The following is a 17773-nucleotide window of genomic DNA, read 5'->3' as shown; positions in this document are numbered from 1 at the left end:
TGTCCGACTGTTTAGAGCTCATCACTACACTTTTCTCAGCTGTGCTCGCCAGCTCCTTTACAGTTAATGATGCTGGTGTGGTTTTATGCCAAGGGATCTTTCCAGTCAATTATTGGTGAAGTATTTTATGTCCATCGATCAGCTGTGTGCTGTGTCATTCACCGAGTGTCAGGTGCTCTGACTATCTGCTGAACACTGTGGTGAAGTTTCCATCAAAACAATAGGAGGATCAGAGGGTGACACACTTCTTTAATTCACGTTCACACTGCTAAAAGAATGTGGTCTAAGTGATCCGATCTCAAATGCATCCTCAATGTGTCTAGGGTGTGTTCACACCTGAACTTATGATCAAATCACCTTGCGTGTGTCTGGTTTTACCTGACACTGAATGCAGCTGTTTTAAAGGATGAAGAGGTGGGTCAGTGTGTGCTTAAGTGTAGCATACCTCCATCCAGAGCCAGCTTTGACCTCCACTCCACAGGAAGGAACTCGACGTGCTCTGTGGTGCGATCAGAGAAGTGCTTCTCCTCCATCTTCCTGGCAGCGTCTCTCATCCTGCACACCAGCCAAGATAAAACAGTTCAACAATGATTGTGGTTCCAGTCAGCTCTATGTGTTCCCACTGCAAACCTGCATATCTCACATGCTGGTGTTCCTGATTATGCGGCCTTGGTCCATCTTCTGGCCGATGCCATGCACCACGAAAACAATATGTGTGGTTTCAGGTGGGGTGTCCTCAGGTGCCGCCTCCTCCACGTACCCCCGATGGAGACGTGTCCCGCTGCTGGAGGCTGAGGAGACCAGAGAGAACATTACTAGCCAGCATGCCATGTGCTAACTAAAGTGGCCAAACTTCACTTTTTTCTGAAACCATCTACATCAGCAAGCAAATCATGTAACTGTACATATGACCCCTTATATTCCAATGGGTCAATACAGGCCCACGATGCACAGAACAACCCTTTAGAGCTCAGTGTGTAATGACTGTGAGAAAATCTACACCTGAGTCTGTTGTATGTAGTCCTGCATCAATAAATAAATGGTCAGTTCACCCAAATGACACAACTACAGATTTCCCCTCCTCCCTCCTTCTGAACCTCCAACCAGTGCAGAGGAGGAGATGACAGTAAAATTACATTTAAAATACCAAACAGCTCAGGGCTGCTCTGCTGTGGGTGCTGAGGAGATGAAATATGATGATGAGTGAAGCTGAGGATGAAGGCAGCAGCTTGTTATACTGATGTTAGGACTCTGAGACTGTGCTACATAAAAATAGCTGTTTATTTATTACTGTTTGTAGTTTGGGTGAACTGACCCTTTAAAGGCATTTGTCAGCTCAGACAGACATGTTTCAGCTGTTAGTATTATTATATATTGTATTCTATTATATTAATGTGTGATGTGACATTTTTCCACATGCCTTTAGAGAAGCCCAGTTTCTGCGTGACGGTGCGTGCGATCTTGGAGGTGGTGGCGTCGCTGTACAGGTACACCTCATCCACACTGTGCCAGTCCACGTGACTCCTGCTCAGCTTCAGACTGTGGACGGCTGGGAGACAGTCACACTGTGATTAACAGGGACACACTCAAGACGGCATAATTACTTCACCATTCCCCATCAGAGTGTATAGTGTGTGTATGTGTGTGTGTGTGTGAAAGTCCAGTTCACTACAGTCCACTGATTTAGACTGTACACACACTCAGGTGAGCATCCTGTTGGTACAGCCACACTCAGCTAGAATAAAATCACCTGACTTGTTTTGTGGCCTTGTTCTCAATGGCAGTTAAACACACACACACACACACACACACACACACACACACACACACACACACACACACACACACGGTTACTCTTTGTCTGTCACACACAGACACACAGACACCTTTCTGGGTCTCTTCCATTCCTTACCATCCTTGCTGTCCACTGTGGTGGTCACTGCCTCCATCTCGTAGGTGTCCCTCATCTGTTGCCCCCGAAAACGAGCGAGGTGCTCCAGCTCGATGAGGTCACTCTCATCCTCCTCCAGGGGCAGCCACGTCCCATCAATGAACCACTGACCCCTCATCACAGGAATACGGTCTTGTTCTAAGGGACAATTAACATCAAGGATAAGGAGATAAACACAGTGAACACACTCTGCTGTGTGTGTGTGTGTGTGTGTGTGTGTGTGTGTGTGTGTGTGTGTGTGTCACAAACACAAATTTCATTTCATGTTCATAGAACATAATTTGATTACTTGGATCAATCAACAAAACATTAATTGGCAACATTTTCATAATCAGATAATGGTTTAGTTTACTTTTGTGAAGCAGAGCTAGATGAAGTGAGGGAACTACAAGTGTCACCATCAGTGATGTATGTGTTATCTTGGCCTTTAATGAATCTATGTGGACATGGTTGATCAGTCAGTCAGTGGTTTAGAAACAGCTTCTCCCCCTGTTCCTCTGCCTCAAGTCTGAAAGTATGAAATATTGGTGCATTAAACTATGAATGGAAAAAAAAACCAAATACATCATTGATGAAAAGTGTTTCAGTTTTTCTACATCAACTGTTATGTGACCAAGTGTATATTCATGTATTGAGAACATCTTTGCGTAATAATGACTGTGCTGTATCTGCTGTCTAGTGGGGCTTGCAGTGTTGTTACTAGTAACAGTCCAGAGTCTGGTGGTGGTCCAGCTTGGTGTGACTGACAGCTGTAGCAGGTAGCAGGTCTACCAGTACAGGACCAGGTCTGCTTCTAACAGTGTTCTGTAGCAGTAAAGCTGGTGTTAGCAGCAGGGTGATGCTAATTGTGCTAATAAAACGATGATTATCATTGAGGACATGAATGTTGCTCACGGTTCCAGTAAACGGGGTAGCACTCCTTCTCTCGGATATCCACCTCGTAGAGCCCCCCTCTGACACACACTGCCTCCACGATGATGCTGGTGTCGTCCAGGTCCTTCGTCTCCTCTGACATCGAGCGCCGCTGCCCTCCTCCCCGCTGTGATGACGGCTCCGCCCGAACACTAACACTGTCAACGGCCCCGCTCTCCGGCTGGACGTCGCCGGACCTGGCAGCCTCTCTCCCCTCGGCCTCGGTGGGATCGACGGGGCGTTTGACCTTGTCGGGGTTTTGCTCGCAGAATCTCCGATAGAGGATCTCGATTTTTAGCGAGTCGTGTCCGACGAATGGCTTCCACGTCCGCTTGTCCTCTTTGTAAAACCACCGGACCTCCTCTGGTCCCAATTCCGTCACGATGTCCCCGCGGTGCCGGGAACTATTGGACCGTATGCGCTTCTTGGTTGTGACGTTCCCGTCACTCTCGGTGTAGTTTGGCTCGATGTCCAGATACGATGAGCCCGAGTATTCCTCCCCAGCCAGGCCCAGCATCATGCCATCCTGGGGCAGTAGTGGCAGGTGTCTGTCCAAGCCGGGCTGCGCCGGGTCCGGGTCCCCGACAGCAGCACTGTCTGGCAGCAGATTGTCGTCGTAGCCAGACACGAACACATCGTTTGCCATGTCCCACTCGCTGCTGCTGACAGAGTTGTTCTCCGAGCTCTGCTGGCGGACAGTCGGTTTCTCCGTCATGTTGCTCACGGTCCGGCGATGCCCCCACCGTCAAACTGTTACATCGGATTAACGGGTTCTTCCTCCACAGCTGCTAACATCTGTATGCCCAACTGTTCTGATTCCTACTATATTCCTCAACATTATAGCTACAAATAAAACATAATTCTAGACCGTTTAAACTGCACATGAAGCTGATGTGTCCCCGCCAGGACACAACGCCGTCCCCGGTTTTCGTGATGACTGCTGGGATGCTCAATGAAATATACTAGCTAGGATGTAATCTCAGCTGCTCTGCGCTGTCGGGTCAACTTCCTGTTCAAACATTCAAAATAAACTCCACATCCACAAGTATGGACCATGGCGAATTTAAAAAAATATTACAATACAATGCAAAGCACACACATATAGAATAGAGAAAAGTATATATTGTATGGAAATACAATATGTCCACGCAGGTTTTACTCGTATTTTTCAGAGCACAGCAACATGACCGCTCTTTCAAGTTCACTTCTCCAGACGGGTTTTTATTTTGAAATTGGCCTGTTCACCGCAGCTTGACTCTTTTATTTCTTAGCCTAAACACGATACGAACTGAATTCAGTCAGGAAAATATATCAAAATCAAAATGTTCGCCTAAAGCGGTTCTCCAGTTTGTTGGAATTTAAAAATATGTAAAATATTTCAAATAAACCCAGTGTTTGTCGTGTACTTGTACCTTTTAGGCCACCGTAGTTGTATCTGAGGATTCGTGTTATGGCCGCCATGGAGCGAGTTTACCAGGACACTTTTTAATAAACTGCTCACTCTCGGAACAGATCATGTGAAATGGCAGCCGTCTTCCTGGTGACCCTGTATGAGTACTCCCCACTGTTTTACATAAGTGTGGTTTCTCTGTGTTTCCTTGTTACAGCTGCCATGGTGCTCGGCTGGTAAGTTACATTTAGCCAAGTTAGCTTAGCCACAGCCCCTGCAGCAGTCGCAGCAGCCTGATTTCATACATTAAACTGCTTTTCCTCGCCGTTTTGTCATAATGACCCTATAAAGTAAGAGCAGGGATGTCATCAGCAGCCAGTGTTCTATCATGTGGGATTAATGAGCTGAATCATTAACGGGCTCCGAAATGAACCGTCAAGCATTATTCTCTGCTTATCACTAAAGTACATTCGGGTTCAAATACAATGATTGAACATAATTTATGTTTCTATTAAAAAATAAAATGATGTTGCTGTGAATTGTCTGGGCTAAAGAGGTGACCACTGTACACAGCAGCAGCAGAGACATGCACTGTGGGTCTAACGTGATGAATCCTTTTGTTTTATTTTGGTATCAGTCCTATTTACAAGACTAAACCAGACTTTATATTGGGACTATTGATAAATTGTGGATCGATCAGCATGGTTAGCCTATGAGACATCACGTGCAGAGGGTTTAGGAATATGCCCCACTACACTTAGTGGCAGCCGCTCCCTCACTTTGAATGTGGTGTAAAGTTGACAGAGGTCCACACACCAGATCTCACAACACTGGAACACAGCTGCTGTGAAGAAGATCAGATCAGTGAAGTCAGTGGGTCTGATAAACAGAAGATAAAGATGACTGAGGGAGAAGAGAGTGATGCAGAACATTTGTACACTGTCTCTGTCCCTCAGGTTTGGCTTTGATGTCCCAGTGATTCTTCGCAGCTCTGATGAGACAGAGTCTGCCCTACCAACCCCTGAGAAGCAAATGGTTCAGGTGATCAATCCCTTCGCCCTGGAGTTGGGCTCTAGAGCGGCATCTGTCACAGGTGAGAACAGTTATCCTCAGTGATAGGAGGGTGGAGTTAGCCCAACCTGGAGTTAAAGTGTGGGGATGTGTCATCATCTCCGCTGTTTCAGTGTACAACTGACTGTAAATGAATCGGTACAATGTAAAGCCACAGTAAGTGTTGCTCAGTTCACTACAGACATCATATCTGTTCTGTGTCTGTTGTGGAGTTGGACACGCTCATGTGATCACTTGAAAATCGCTAATGAACCAGTTGAACAGCTGTAAATATGTAGGGTTGTGAAACCCAGTCTGTATATAATATCCATCATTACCATCAGTCGTACCCTCATTCTTTACGTCCCAGCCACAGTGACATGAGCAAACGTACCCTTTCAGATGGCACATCAGTGAGGCTTTGCTGCCTTGAGCCCTGTGTCCTGAGCTGTTTCTGGGGCTGTGAGGTCAGCGCCCTGCAGGGAGCACTGCAGACTCACCAGCACAGCTCGAGGCTCAGGACCCCCCAGGATTTCCAGGAGGCCCTGCACCTGCACTACCACCACTACCAGAGCTTCCAGTATCCTTTACTTGCCAAACAAAGTATCACGGGAAAGCAGTTTATCTGAGAATATCCCCTGTTCTCACCTTCTCCATGAACGCCCTTTCTTTTTTAACACATTGAATCTTTTTCATCTTGTTTTCTTTTTGTCCTAAACAGTGTCTCTGAGTACATTATTATTACCTTACAGGGTCAGTTCATCTTCTTCTGTTTTCTCCATGCAGACGAGCACATGGCTGATTTTCTGTTCTTGAAATATCCTGAGGAGATGTCATGCTCATGTTTGGCCAGGGCTGTGGGAACAGGACTGTGGTCAAAAAGTATTTTTTTATAGGAAGGTTCAAACTGAGTGAAATGAGCTGAAGTACCTGAGCAACAACCATGATCACAACTGGTCCACTTCTCTAAGTGATGAGGAAAGGAGCTTCAGTGCTTCCTATCTTATTTCCTTTGCATAGGAAACACTGGACCTTCCTTTATGAGAGGAAAGGCGAAATGCTGCGCCAGAATTCCTGCAGCAGCAACATTTAAAGTGATGCACCATTGTAGTTTCACCCCAGCAGAGCCACATAAATGTAGAAACATAAGAACAACTGCTTTATGTTTGTGACACAATCCAGAACATGAAAATCCTTTTCTGATCGATTGAAGCCCAAATCCATAAATGTAGATTAATTCTCTTTAAATCAGTCAGGAGTCGTCATGAAGAACAAGCAGATTGAATTTATAGTTAACAATATCATCATCATAACTAATTACTATAGTCTATACATAAATGTTGTTTCACTAAATCCTCTCTCATTGTGTAAAACACTAAAAATGAATTTTCTCTACTAAACAATTCCTATGACAGAAAACTATATCCTTCTGTCTGAATATAATTTATTCTGATCTCTTGTTCAGTTCCTTATTTCGATTTAATTAATTTAAACTTTCTATATTTGTATATTCATTTCATTTTTTCTTATTTCAGTCCTGTTTGTTGTGTTTTGTGGTTAGGAAAGAGGGATTTATCCTCCATGAGTTATAAATAAAGTTAGTTAAAAAAAAAATGGTGTCAGTGCAGTCAGATTCTTTTCCCAAGTCCTTATGAGTTCTCCTTCACATATTTGACCTCATGACGTTTTCCATCAAGGGTCGAGGAGAAGTAGTTAGAGAGGAGATTATTTTGACTTTTCCACTGCAGCCCAGGTCCCCAGTGTGTGTTGGTGTAACAGTCTTGGAGGTTTTGTGGTGGATGTTTCCTTAATAATGTTGACACAGTACTACTATAACAGCAGCAACAGCAGTGCTGTCATATTATTACAGTGACATTCTCCTGATGGCTGAGACCTTCATTTGTTTGGCTGACATTTATTGCTCCTAAAATAGCTACTTGGTTAGCCTCTTTGACCCCGCCCACCCAGTGTCAGCAGTGAAGACAGCGAAGAACGCCACACACAGATTCCTGCTGAACACGGGATCACAGACTTTGGACGGATGCCAAGGGAACGCTACCCTCTTGTGGCTGTGCTGACGCTGGCGGAGCCAGAAGCTAGAGACACATACAACATTGTGAGTCAATCTGAGTGTCTGATTGTTGTTGAGTCAGATGAGAATGAAGAAGTGTGATTGTGTACAGAGGTGCCAAAGCATCATCAGGGAAAACAGTCACGTCTGTGTACTGACTCCAGCCCACACGTGTTCCATCCCAGTCAGGTCTCGGTCATCTTCATCAGCAGTTTGACCTGTCGTGGCTGCGGAGTCAAATGATCACACTCCCATCAGCATCTCATCAAGACTGAAACTACAGCTTGAGTCCCATCTCACTCATCGTCTGTGGAAAGATCCCCCAGCACAACAAGCAGAGAGGAAGTCATTGTGCTGTCTTTCTTTTTTCAGGTGGCCAGTGTGACAGTTATTCATGTTCCTGATGCCAAATACAGCCTCTCTGCACGTCTTCTCTTTCAGTACCTTCTCACCTCACAGGGGCACATGTACGAGTTAAAGGTAGGACATGTCCTGCCTTTTCTCTCACAGTCAGAATTTGTGGTTAGGTGGAGGAGAGAGTGGGTTTAGCCAGGTAACTGCACAGAGTGGGGCAGCTCAGCAGTCATGAACTGTGGCTCTGAAGGGCTCTACACATTAGGACTGGTTCACATGTTGTCTACTAGTCTTCATACAGATAACAGTCATAGGCCCATATTACACTGAAGGCTTTACTGGCTCTTGTTCATACTGTGAGCTGATTCCTGATTAGATGTGTTTCTCTGTAAGTGATGGGGGACCAGATCCACAGTCTGACTGTAGATAATGAGGCTTCAGTCTGAGTTTGACAAATCAGAGCCTCTTCAAGTCCCTCAGTGTTTCATCTTCACTTCACTGCAGCTCAGAGGGAAGACAGAACTAAAAAGACTGTGACCCCTGAAGCCTGGTTTGTCTTTAGCTCAAATGTGAAATGCAGGACCAGGACTGTGGACCTTCTCCTCTTGTCACGCTGACCAGATTGGTTCAGATGAATTCATTTGGTTTCTGCTGCTGTGAAAACTGTCAGTGAACTCCAAACAGGCAAGGCATTCAGAAGCTAATGACCCTCTATGAAATCCATCTGCTGAGGCAACTGTGGTCAATAATGAGCTTTGCGGTGTCTCTCACCTTCTAATCAGCCATCAGCCTATAACTGATCTGTGGAACATTTGTAAATGACTTATTAACCATTAGTAAAGCCATTAATTAGCACATTAGCACAACTTTTCTAATGGACTGAGCTGATCTTTCAGAGTTTCACGGCTAATTATTTCATTTTCTTTGCACTGCAAATTCAGAAAACATCTTCATCAGTTCAAATTCACAACACGACAATGTTTCACAGTAAAAAGTGATGAACCTGGTTGGGACGCACTTGTTGTTCAAACTGTGACTTTTGAAGTTAAAAGGATTGAATAACAAGTTTAAGTTATTTTTAGACTTTGTTCAGAGAGCGAGAGGCACAAGGGGCCATGGGTTGGAAAGAACGCCTTCATGGTATCCCCCCACTCCCGTGCTTGTGTCCCCTGGAAACACCTCCGTTGTGTTGTGAGTATTTGCAGCATGTGTTGTCAAATCGATGATGTTTTCTGAATTTGCAGCGCGTTTGTGTCTTTGCATGTGCAGTGCGTCGAGCTCTGAGGGCCACATGTTCAGATTCAGATAAAGGAGTGAATATCTGAAGTCTTGCTTGTTTCCAGCCCAGTATATCCTACTACACACACCCTCTCTATGTTCTCAGTTTGTATTCATGCTGAATAAACAGTGAACAGATGAATATCCACTAAAACTGTTCAGTGTGCAGGTCAGACCTAAACAGACAGCAGAATCTAACACTGAGTTAAAACTGTGTGCGTCCATCACACTCACCATGGTCATTCAATTAGACTTCAACAGTCCAGTCCATCAGTGATGCAACCTGAGAGAGACAGCAAACACTCTTCTTCTTTTTCACTATAAGAATGTTTTTAACTCTGGGCCTCTGATGGACACATATTCCAGTGATTTAGGGGACTATATGAGGGACAGATTTAAAATGTGCGACAGAGGCTGAGGTATCCTTTAGTCCATCATGTGGGTCAGGCTCCAAAAAAGCTGGATGCTACATTTCCCATAATACCACTGGAAGGCGTCTTTTCATTAGACTCTGTCTGTTAACTGTGCAATCCAGGCTTCCTGTTCTAATATCAGAGTCTGACCTGAGGTAACCTTGATGAAATCACAATGACATTACGGTTATGTTTGAGTTGTAGTCGTGTGTCACAGCTCTGCCTCCTGTCTCTTGCAGCCTCTCTTTATGTCAGCTGACAGCGGGGGGGTTTCTTGGCCTCCTGACTCGGAGCAGAGCTCCACACCCGGTGAAGCTGCCGAGGAGACCCGCAGAGAGGAGCAGAGTCCGGTGCTGGAGGAGGATGAGAGCTGGTCGGAGGGGGTGGGCAGAGACTGCGTGGTTTGTCAGAACGCAGCAGTGAACAGGGTGCTGCTGCCCTGCAGACACGCCTGTGTGTGTGACAGCTGTGCGTCACACTTCCAGCACTGCCCCATCTGCAGGGCCTTTGTCCTGGAGTCCTTCACCTTGATGCAGGGACCAGCTGCAGAGCATTGAATTCACACTGACCCAGTGAATGTCATGTTATATATAACATGCAGCAGCTCAGTCATCACTGCTGAAAATGCCCTGCAGCTCCCTGACTCCATCTGGATGGTGGAGTGATTTTACATCCAGCTTCCATAGATAGAACCATTCATCTGGACTGTAGAGATGTAGCATCTGTAACATCAGCTGCAGACAACACAAACTGCACAGTCATAAAACCACCGAATCAGAGCAGTGTGGATGCTGATGCTGTTTAACAGGGACCTGAGATCTGTAACAGCTCTGCTGCATGGCAGGTAGACAGTCATAAATGCACCATTTCATGTAGTGTGGCTATATCTATGCAAACACAAAAATATTAAACTGTTCTTAAAACCGTTTAGGACACCTACATGGTGTACATTGTTTCAGCACAAACTCAGCTATAATAATGACTCCTCAGTTTAACAAAGTATAAAGTTGACAAAATACAAAAAAGTTATATAGGCACCAAAGAAAACTTACAAACAATGAGTGATAATCTCGGAAAATATTACTATAGAGCAGATATATAGAATATTACTATAGAGAAAAAGATATTGTTTCCCAATTTATACACACAAATACAACAGAAAAATGTAAGAATTATAACTGTAATTAAGTTTATTTACATGAAAAGTGATTTTATTTAATTTCATTTCTATGCCTGTTTCATTGAAAGTTGATGTTAAATATTAATAATTTACAGTTTAAAGAATTTCTCTCATTTCAATGTTTTATGGCCCACTGATATAAATGAGATATTGTGTGAAAGTTCTACATCTACACTTTTCTCAGCTTGTCCCTTGATTATATGGAGACGAGTTATGTTACTATTAAGTAATCAGGCTCGGTGTATCCAGACTACATTAACCGGACTCAGTGCAAATGAAGGTGACTGTAAACTGTAGAAAAATTGCTCCTGTTGTAATGAGTGAGGACACACCAGCAGCTGTGAGCCTGGGGACTGACTGGCATCCAGCAGAAGGCACCACACTGGAGACCATGGTGATGGTGCATGTGGGTCTTCAGACAGACTGTAGTTGTGTATTTTGTGTCTTTATTGTGTGCATGCTGATTGAGCATAAGTGAAGAGTGTGAGTTGTTTGTGTGAAGAACAGCTGAACATTGATAAAATTACAATTAATTAAATAAAATTGATTGTAATGACCCCATGACATTTTCTTTAGCACCACCAACCATGTTGGAGCTCTATGTTAGTTCCTCTGAGGCCTGTACTACGAAGCAAGTTCAACATATCCAGGATAACTTTTAGTTATCTGGGTTAACTGAACTTAACACTGGCCGTCCTGGATAACCTGTACTATCAACTGGCTCAGCTAACCCTGGGTTTACCTATCCAGTTACGGGCGCGTTCATGTGAAAGAGGCGCAGTTATTAATTGTAAGCAACAACGCCTGAACCAAGAATGAAGTACTTAATATGATATGAGAAGAGACGCTGATACTTGACGGTAAATTATTATAATTGTTATAGCAACGTCCAAAAGTGATATTCAAATTGAAATGTAAACAATGACTGGAATAAAGAAATATTATTTCCTTGTCTAGATATAATTTCTATTAAAGTCAGACTAAATATATAATGTAAATAAGTGCATGAATTATCATTACGTTTGAGTATTTTCTCTCTTTTGTCTGACGAACAAACTGTTCTGAACATGAGATGCAGATAAAACAGTTAAAGTTAATGTCAGAGACTTGCTGCTGCAGAGAGGAGAGAAAGCAAAGAGAAGTAGTTGATGTCTGATGAGAAAGACTGAAATGTTCATTTATAATCATGGAAATAATTAACAGTGTGTGGCTAATTTTTCTAAACAAAGACCTCATGTTATTCTGACCTGCAGTGATGAAAAAGAGAGTAAAAGCTTCATCACGGTCGGGAATCCTGTCGGATTAAAGAATATTTGTTCAATTGAAATGAAGCTGTAATAGTTATTATATAGGCTTTTTATTTAGGCTGTGTATTTAGCGATAAACTCTCAATGCATTTTTTTTAGAAGCTTTGTTTTAAAACCAGAGTGGACACATGGAAAACTATTCGACTGATTTCATATTTACTGCTCCCTATTATTGATCACTTTATTGTGAACTCTTTTGTCCCTGTCAGGATCCTGTAGGAATGATGAATCTGTTTTTCCAGTAATTTGATTGGTCAGTAGTTCCATTGTTGACAGGTTTGATCCTCTGAAGTTAACCTGCTCCGGAGCAGGTTAGGAATTCAGCATAAGTTACCATGGTGATTTACCCCGGTCACAAGTGAACCTCTGTCGTCGGACTGATTACCCAGAGTTAAACCTGAAGTTACCTGGTTAACCTCAAATCCTGCTTTGTAGTACAGACCTCAGGCCAACACATGCAGCTGTAAACACAACACAGCTGTCTCCAGTTTACTGTAAGAACCCAGGCTGAAATATTAACGGACATACTTAATGAGAGAGCAGAAAGCATTTTCTAACAGCTGACTTAAGGATAAATAGCCTATCTACCCTTCATCAGCTAAGTGTGAAATGTGACCTGTGTGAAAATGAACAAGGTCAGAAGAGTTTCTGCTGATCTGAAAGATGCTAACTCGTTAACACTGTGGCTCCTTCACATACTATTGATAGTGTTGGTTAATTCTTTGAACATTTTGATGATGTCATGACCAAGACCTCCATCTACTGTATTTCAGAGATATCTACTGAAATGAGCATGCTAACCAACTAGCTGCGTCCCGGGTTCGTGTTATAATACCACTTTATGGCACTGGATGCTGTGTGAGTCAGTGTAGCGTCCAGTCTGCCCTCAGCACAGTACCACGAAGAAGAACAACTCCCTCCAGGGCTTGAAGTTATGCTACAGCTCCCGGTTAAAAAAAAAGCATCACAGAAATTCAGAGATGGCTGAAGCGCATAGAAAGAGATCTTTGTCTGCATCCCAAAGGACCGCTCCAACAAAAGCCACATTCAACAGCAAAGAAGCAAAACACTAGTGAATCCTGGTATGGCTTCCCACCGCTGGAGACAGCTCCAACTAAAGACATGCGGTTTGATGCTGAGCTGCAACTTTTCTTTTAGACTGGTGAGTAACATCTAATCTGTTGGTCTGAAGCGAAAAGTATCATTAGTGCAAATGACAAACCGTACTGACAAACACTTCAGCAGCATAAAGTATGATTGATGATGTCAACAGACATTTTAGCAATGTAGTAAAATTTGGCCTGTTCCTGCGGCTGTTGTCCAACTAGATGCGTCAGTAATTTTTCTTTAACAAGTAAGACAAAGAGACTGTTTGGTCCAGAACCAGCAGGTTCATGATCCACTGCCTAATACTGTATTTATTTTAGCACATTCATATCTATCCTTACTATTTATTATACACACAAAACAGACCTAACATGTTTGAATATATATATATATATATATCAGGACCAGAATTCCAGTCCAGTCCTCCCCAGTGATGGACCAGCACCTGCCTTTTCTTCTGTGTCTGACCTCATCAATCATCAACAAACACGTTACAGTAACACCTTGGAGTATTATCCCTGCACAGAACACATATTGTGTATACTGTGATCTTTTTCACATCCTGCTCAGCAGGGTTTTTGTCAACATGTTTTTACATAGTTTTTTTCATAGTTTTATTTTTTTAATAACTGTATCTATGTATATTTATCTTTTTGACTGTTGCAGTATTTTAGAATTTTATTGTTATTTCCTGTTAAAATGTTTATTGTATACTGCACCAAACACCCTTCCAAATATCTTGCAAGTAAAAACCTTCCTGGCAATAAACCTTATTTTCTTATTCTGCCTTTTTGATGATGTCATCATCCCTTCCTCATGCTGCTTTAGCCTGACAATCACGTGTCGTGCAGTATCCACTTGCCTTCATATTTTTTATAGGTAAATCAAAACATACTGTTTGTATTACAAGTTACAAGTTTCAGTGCTATCAACAGTTTTAACTATCAACAATAAATGCACATATAATTTATAAGGAACATGGGGAAAGCAACATGATTAACTGGACAGGAGCGAAGAGGTGAAATGCCGCCCCCTATGGAGGTGGAGCAAGTAGCATGATCTTACACATTACACCTTTAAACCTGGATGTACAATGTCATCTCCGGCGGATGGTGAGGGTTTCCTCAGAATGTCTGCTAGCTCTCCGTTACTGGAGAGACCCGAGCATGTTCCCTGGAATGGTGGTAATGAGAAAGACCCTGACAACAGATGCCTCGTTGACGGGATGGGGGGCTGAACTGGCACCTGGACTCCGCAACTGTGGGTTGCTCATATAAATTATCTGCATCTCATGACGCCGGTTCTGATCAGAGTGAGAGAGCAGCAGCTGATTTTGTAGAGTTTACTGGATAATGGTAAGGGCCTTTTTCACTGTTAAGGTCTATTTGGCAGCTATATCAGCCCTTCGTGGGTTTTGCTAATGTGCCAATTGGTCAGCATTCCTTGAAAAAGAGGTTTATGAAGGGAGCCCGACGTCTGTGATCTGTATGTAAACCTTTAGTTCCTTCGTGGGATCTGCCCAGTTTTAGAGGAACTCTCAGGGTTGCCTTTTGAGCCATTGTACTGTGCTGACATAAAGGTACTTTCTCTCAAGACCATCCTGTTTCTGGCTTTGACATCAGCCAATAGGTTAAGTGAATTACAGGCTTTGTCTGTGCACGCATCCTGCTTGCCGTTTTCTCCTGGTTAGTGTGTCATCTTATAGCTGCTGTACTTTGGAACTTGCTTTTCACCCTCCACCCAGGAGGAGTAACCAGCCCTTTGTATCTTGGGCACCTTCTCACAGAGGGAAGGCTCTATCTTGTCAGCTTCTCTCGCACGGGGTAGTGGAAGCAATAAACTTGGCATATGATATGTAAACGATTCTCAATGAAGTTCTGCAAACATCAGAGACGTAGTCCCCCCAGAAAATATTCTTACGCTTCTGTTTCCTGCCACATTATCAACACTGACCACCACATACTGATTTTCTATTTCTCTTTACTATTTGAAATTTCATTGTAGAGCTGTGTACAGTGACAAAGACACCTGCTAACATACACTAACATCGGGCTTTTGTCATCTATGTGAAAGAGTACAATCAGGTCAAATGACTCTGCGGTAGTTACAGGTATTTATCGGCTAATTTCAGTGTAAAAGAATCTGTTACAGACCAGATACCGTCACTGGACCAGGGTTTATGTCATCCTGGTCTAGATTCAGTGACTGCTCATTTAGTTGCACGTTTCATGACCCCAGAGGAGAGAAACATTAACCTTTAACAAAATTTATACAAAATAATCTTGACTCTACACCCTCTTACTTGCTTTTTTCAGAGCTTTCAACCATCCACAGGCTTCATCAGAAGATTGAGCTGTAAGTTGTCATCTGTTGATGAGGACTGGAAGTGGTTGAAAGGCCTGAAAAAGCTTGTAATTGCAACTTGTGTCACGAATACTGTAATTAAATGACATGTCATGTTTCTGAAGCATGTGCATGTGCCTGCCCTGCAGATTGCTCATGTCACCACACTCAGCTGCAGGTAATGACAGAAGAAACTGAAGAACACAGAGCTTACGACATGAAGGTATATTTCAGTACATGAAGTTATTTATACAAGTGTTGTGTGGGATGCCAGAGTCAGACTAACGAGTGGAAACAGGAGTTACTGTTGGGACAATGTGCTCATTCTAATATTGCCTCCCACAAACATAGCATAACATGTTGTTTCTGACCTTAAAGCAGAGAACACAGCAAATCCATGACAAAGCAATAAAAAACATTAGCTAGAGAAAAGCACTGACAAAGAGGCTTTATACGGGCTTGTAGTCAAGCTTGGACTCCAGCTTCTTCGAATCAGCCACCTTCCTCACAGCTTTCATGAAGTCCTCCTGAGTGACGTACTCACGGTCAGAGCGGATGGCAAACAGACCTGCAAACAGACACGCAGATTCACATGATCACAGCTGTTCATGGATAACATGTCCTGTAAAGATGATACTGAAAGACCGCTTCATGTCCCACCTGCTTCTGTGCACACGTTTCTCAGATCAGCTCCGTTGAAGCCGTCTGACAGCTTCACAATGGCCTCGAAATCTGAAAACAAGCACAGGAGAGGTTCTATGTTCACAGGACTGTCCAACCTCTGCTTCCCCTGTTTTCATTTTATCCATATTCACCACAACTTATGCTCTACATTGCATCTGATGTGAGACGAAGGAGGTCCTGCCACACACCCACAAACAAAGACACACAGTGATGACTTCGTCTGGCGGTTTACCAGTGTGTGAACAGCAGCTCTCAGCTTCTCAGAAGAAGCAGCAAATCGCAACAAGTAAGAGTCCAGTTTAGCAGAGCTCAGTAGTTATCCACAGTTATCTGGATCTGAATTAGGTCTGGACCTGCAACCTGACCCGACCTGTAAGATCTATTAAACTCCTCCAGGTTGTATTCATGCAGGGTTTGTATTATGTCTTGTTTGAGGTCATCAGCCACTCTGCATAATGTAAGGTCCCATTTAAACACTCAGTCAGCTCCTCTCAATGCAGTGTGAAGCGTCAGAGTGCACGGGCCCATTGTACCAGCACTAACACACAACTGACTCCACAGTCGTCTCATTCCTTTGAACAATCATCATTCCTCATTAAGTTACCAGTTTATTTTTTTATTTAATCAGAGTAGTTACACTGAGGCAGCCTCTCTTTTACAGGATCGCCCTGATCGCACTCACACAGTTACACAGTCACACAGCTGCCCAGTACAACCACAGCCCGACCTGCTGACCACTGAACAGCTCCACTGGAGCAGTTGGGGGTTAAGGTCTTTTCTCATGGGCAGCATGGTAGTGTTGATGAGGATTTGGATAGGTGCCATTTGGATCTGATGATCAATGTTCTGATGGATCTGATGTTTCGGACTCATAACCTCATTAATGAAGCAAAAATGTTTTATGTACAAACTAGGGCTGAACGATTAATTGCTTTTTCGATAATATCTCGATATGATAAAACGCAATTTTCTAACCTCAATGGCTGCGATTACACTCTGGTCACATGACATGCAAGCGGGAGTAAAGCAGTCGGCTAAAAGAGGGAGCAACAACTTGGCACGCTACATTTCGACCTGTTGTATAATGGCCTCAGGCTCGACAGAACCTGGCACTGCAAAAACTTTAGTGTCTAAGAGGAGCAGTACGTCGGTTGTGTGGAACTATTTTGGCTTTAAAAAAAGATGCTTAACAGCGTCAGGTATTTTGCAGAACCTGCCTTATGTTAGAAAGCATAACTCCATATGAACGTAATTCAAAACAGCACGGGGAAATTACTCAGGCATTAACAGAGTTCATAGGGAAAGACATGATGCCTCTCAGCACAGTGACCAAGACTGGGTTTACGGCTTTGATAAATACACTGGATAAGCGGTACAGCATGCCCTCCCGCATATATTTTAGCCAGGTTGTCATACCGGAGCTATATGAAAAATGCACGCTGAGAGTCGCAGCGGAGTTTTTTTAAATTTAATAACAGGGCTGCTCTTAAGTAATATCCAGATTAATCAATAATTCATTTGCAGAAATATACAGAACAGATTTATATATTTATATTATTTATTATATTATTACCAATGTCCCTGACAGTTGCTAATAATATAATTATTATAAGCAATAACATTTGCACTGAAACTGCTTGTCTGTTTCCAGGTGGTGAGTTCACACAGAAGGCTCATCAGTGAGATCGATGCTTACACCAGGCTACAATGTCTGACGTGTGTGATGTGGGGGC

The 17773-nt window shown here is 43.3% G+C and overlaps 3 protein-coding genes across 7 annotated transcripts in view; 1 reads left to right on the top strand and 2 right to left on the bottom strand.

The window, feature by feature from the left end:
- The window catches only part of ddhd1b (DDHD domain containing 1b), a 30258-nt gene extending 26407 nt beyond the window's left edge, over positions 1–3851 (bottom strand). The window contains exons 1-5 of the mRNA XM_023423752.2: positions 2846–3851; positions 1913–2089; positions 1421–1549; positions 644–791; positions 446–555 (exon numbers count right to left, since the gene is read on the bottom strand). Coding sequence (XP_023279520.1) covers positions 446–555; positions 644–791; positions 1421–1549; positions 1913–2089; positions 2846–3578 — 1297 coding nt within the window. The 5' untranslated portion in view covers positions 3579–3851. The remainder of the gene's footprint in view (positions 1–445; positions 556–643; positions 792–1420; positions 1550–1912; positions 2090–2845) is intronic.
- A 292-nt stretch (positions 3852–4143) lies between these two features.
- cgrrf1 (cell growth regulator with ring finger domain 1) lies at positions 4144–11156 on the top strand. Of its 5 annotated transcripts, XM_087178642.1 has the most exons (7): positions 4144–4489; positions 5210–5346; positions 5706–5883; positions 7272–7419; positions 7747–7854; positions 8811–8919; positions 9659–9829. In XM_087178642.1, exons 1-7 carry the CDS (start codon positions 4386–4388, stop codon positions 9676–9678), a joined length of 804 nt encoding a protein of 267 aa, XP_087034768.1. In that variant the 5' UTR covers positions 4144–4385; the 3' UTR covers positions 9679–9829. The 5 variants fall into 5 exon arrangements, with proteins under 5 accessions (XP_087034768.1, XP_023279536.1, XP_023279538.1 ...); XM_023423768.2 differs by lacking the exon at positions 8811–8919 and having other exon boundaries at positions 4145–4489; positions 7278–7419; positions 9659–11156; XM_023423769.2 differs by lacking the exon at positions 8811–8919 and having other exon boundaries at positions 4148–4411; positions 9659–11156.
- Positions 11157–15566: 4410 nt separating this feature from the next.
- Positions 15567–17773, bottom strand: part of psmc6 (proteasome 26S subunit, ATPase 6) — an 11166-nt gene continuing 8959 nt past the window's right edge. The window contains exons 13-14 of the mRNA XM_023423765.2: positions 16017–16088; positions 15567–15924 (exon numbers count right to left, since the gene is read on the bottom strand). Of these exons, the coding sequence (XP_023279533.1) occupies positions 15806–15924; positions 16017–16088 (191 nt within the window). The 3' untranslated portion in view covers positions 15567–15805. The remainder of the gene's footprint in view (positions 15925–16016; positions 16089–17773) is intronic.

This window comes from Seriola lalandi, unplaced genomic scaffold (genome assembly GCF_002814215.2).
Source record: "Seriola lalandi dorsalis isolate HSWRI2012SDOR001 ecotype SW California unplaced genomic scaffold, Sedor1 jcf7180002054693, whole genome shotgun sequence".
In the NCBI taxonomy this organism is placed as follows: Eukaryota; Metazoa; Chordata; class Actinopteri; order Carangiformes; family Carangidae; genus Seriola; species Seriola lalandi.
This window is presented reverse-complemented; position numbering and strand designations above follow the sequence as displayed.

What these genes read in the sequence shown, in the direction of transcription:
- cgrrf1 (XM_023423767.2), top strand. Translation starts at nt 4,386, where the DNA reads ATGGCAGCCGTCTTCCTGGTGACCCTGTATGAGTACTCCCCACTGTTT. An exon ending in TAGAGCGGCATCTGTCACAG is followed by an intron (nt 5,347 to 5,705) that starts GTGAGAACAGTT and finishes GTACCCTTTCAG; the next exon opens with ATGGCACATCAGTGAGGCTT. An exon ending in GGCACATGTACGAGTTAAAG is followed by an intron (nt 7,855 to 9,658) that starts GTAGGACATGTC and finishes TGTCTCTTGCAG; the next exon opens with CCTCTCTTTATGTCAGCTGA.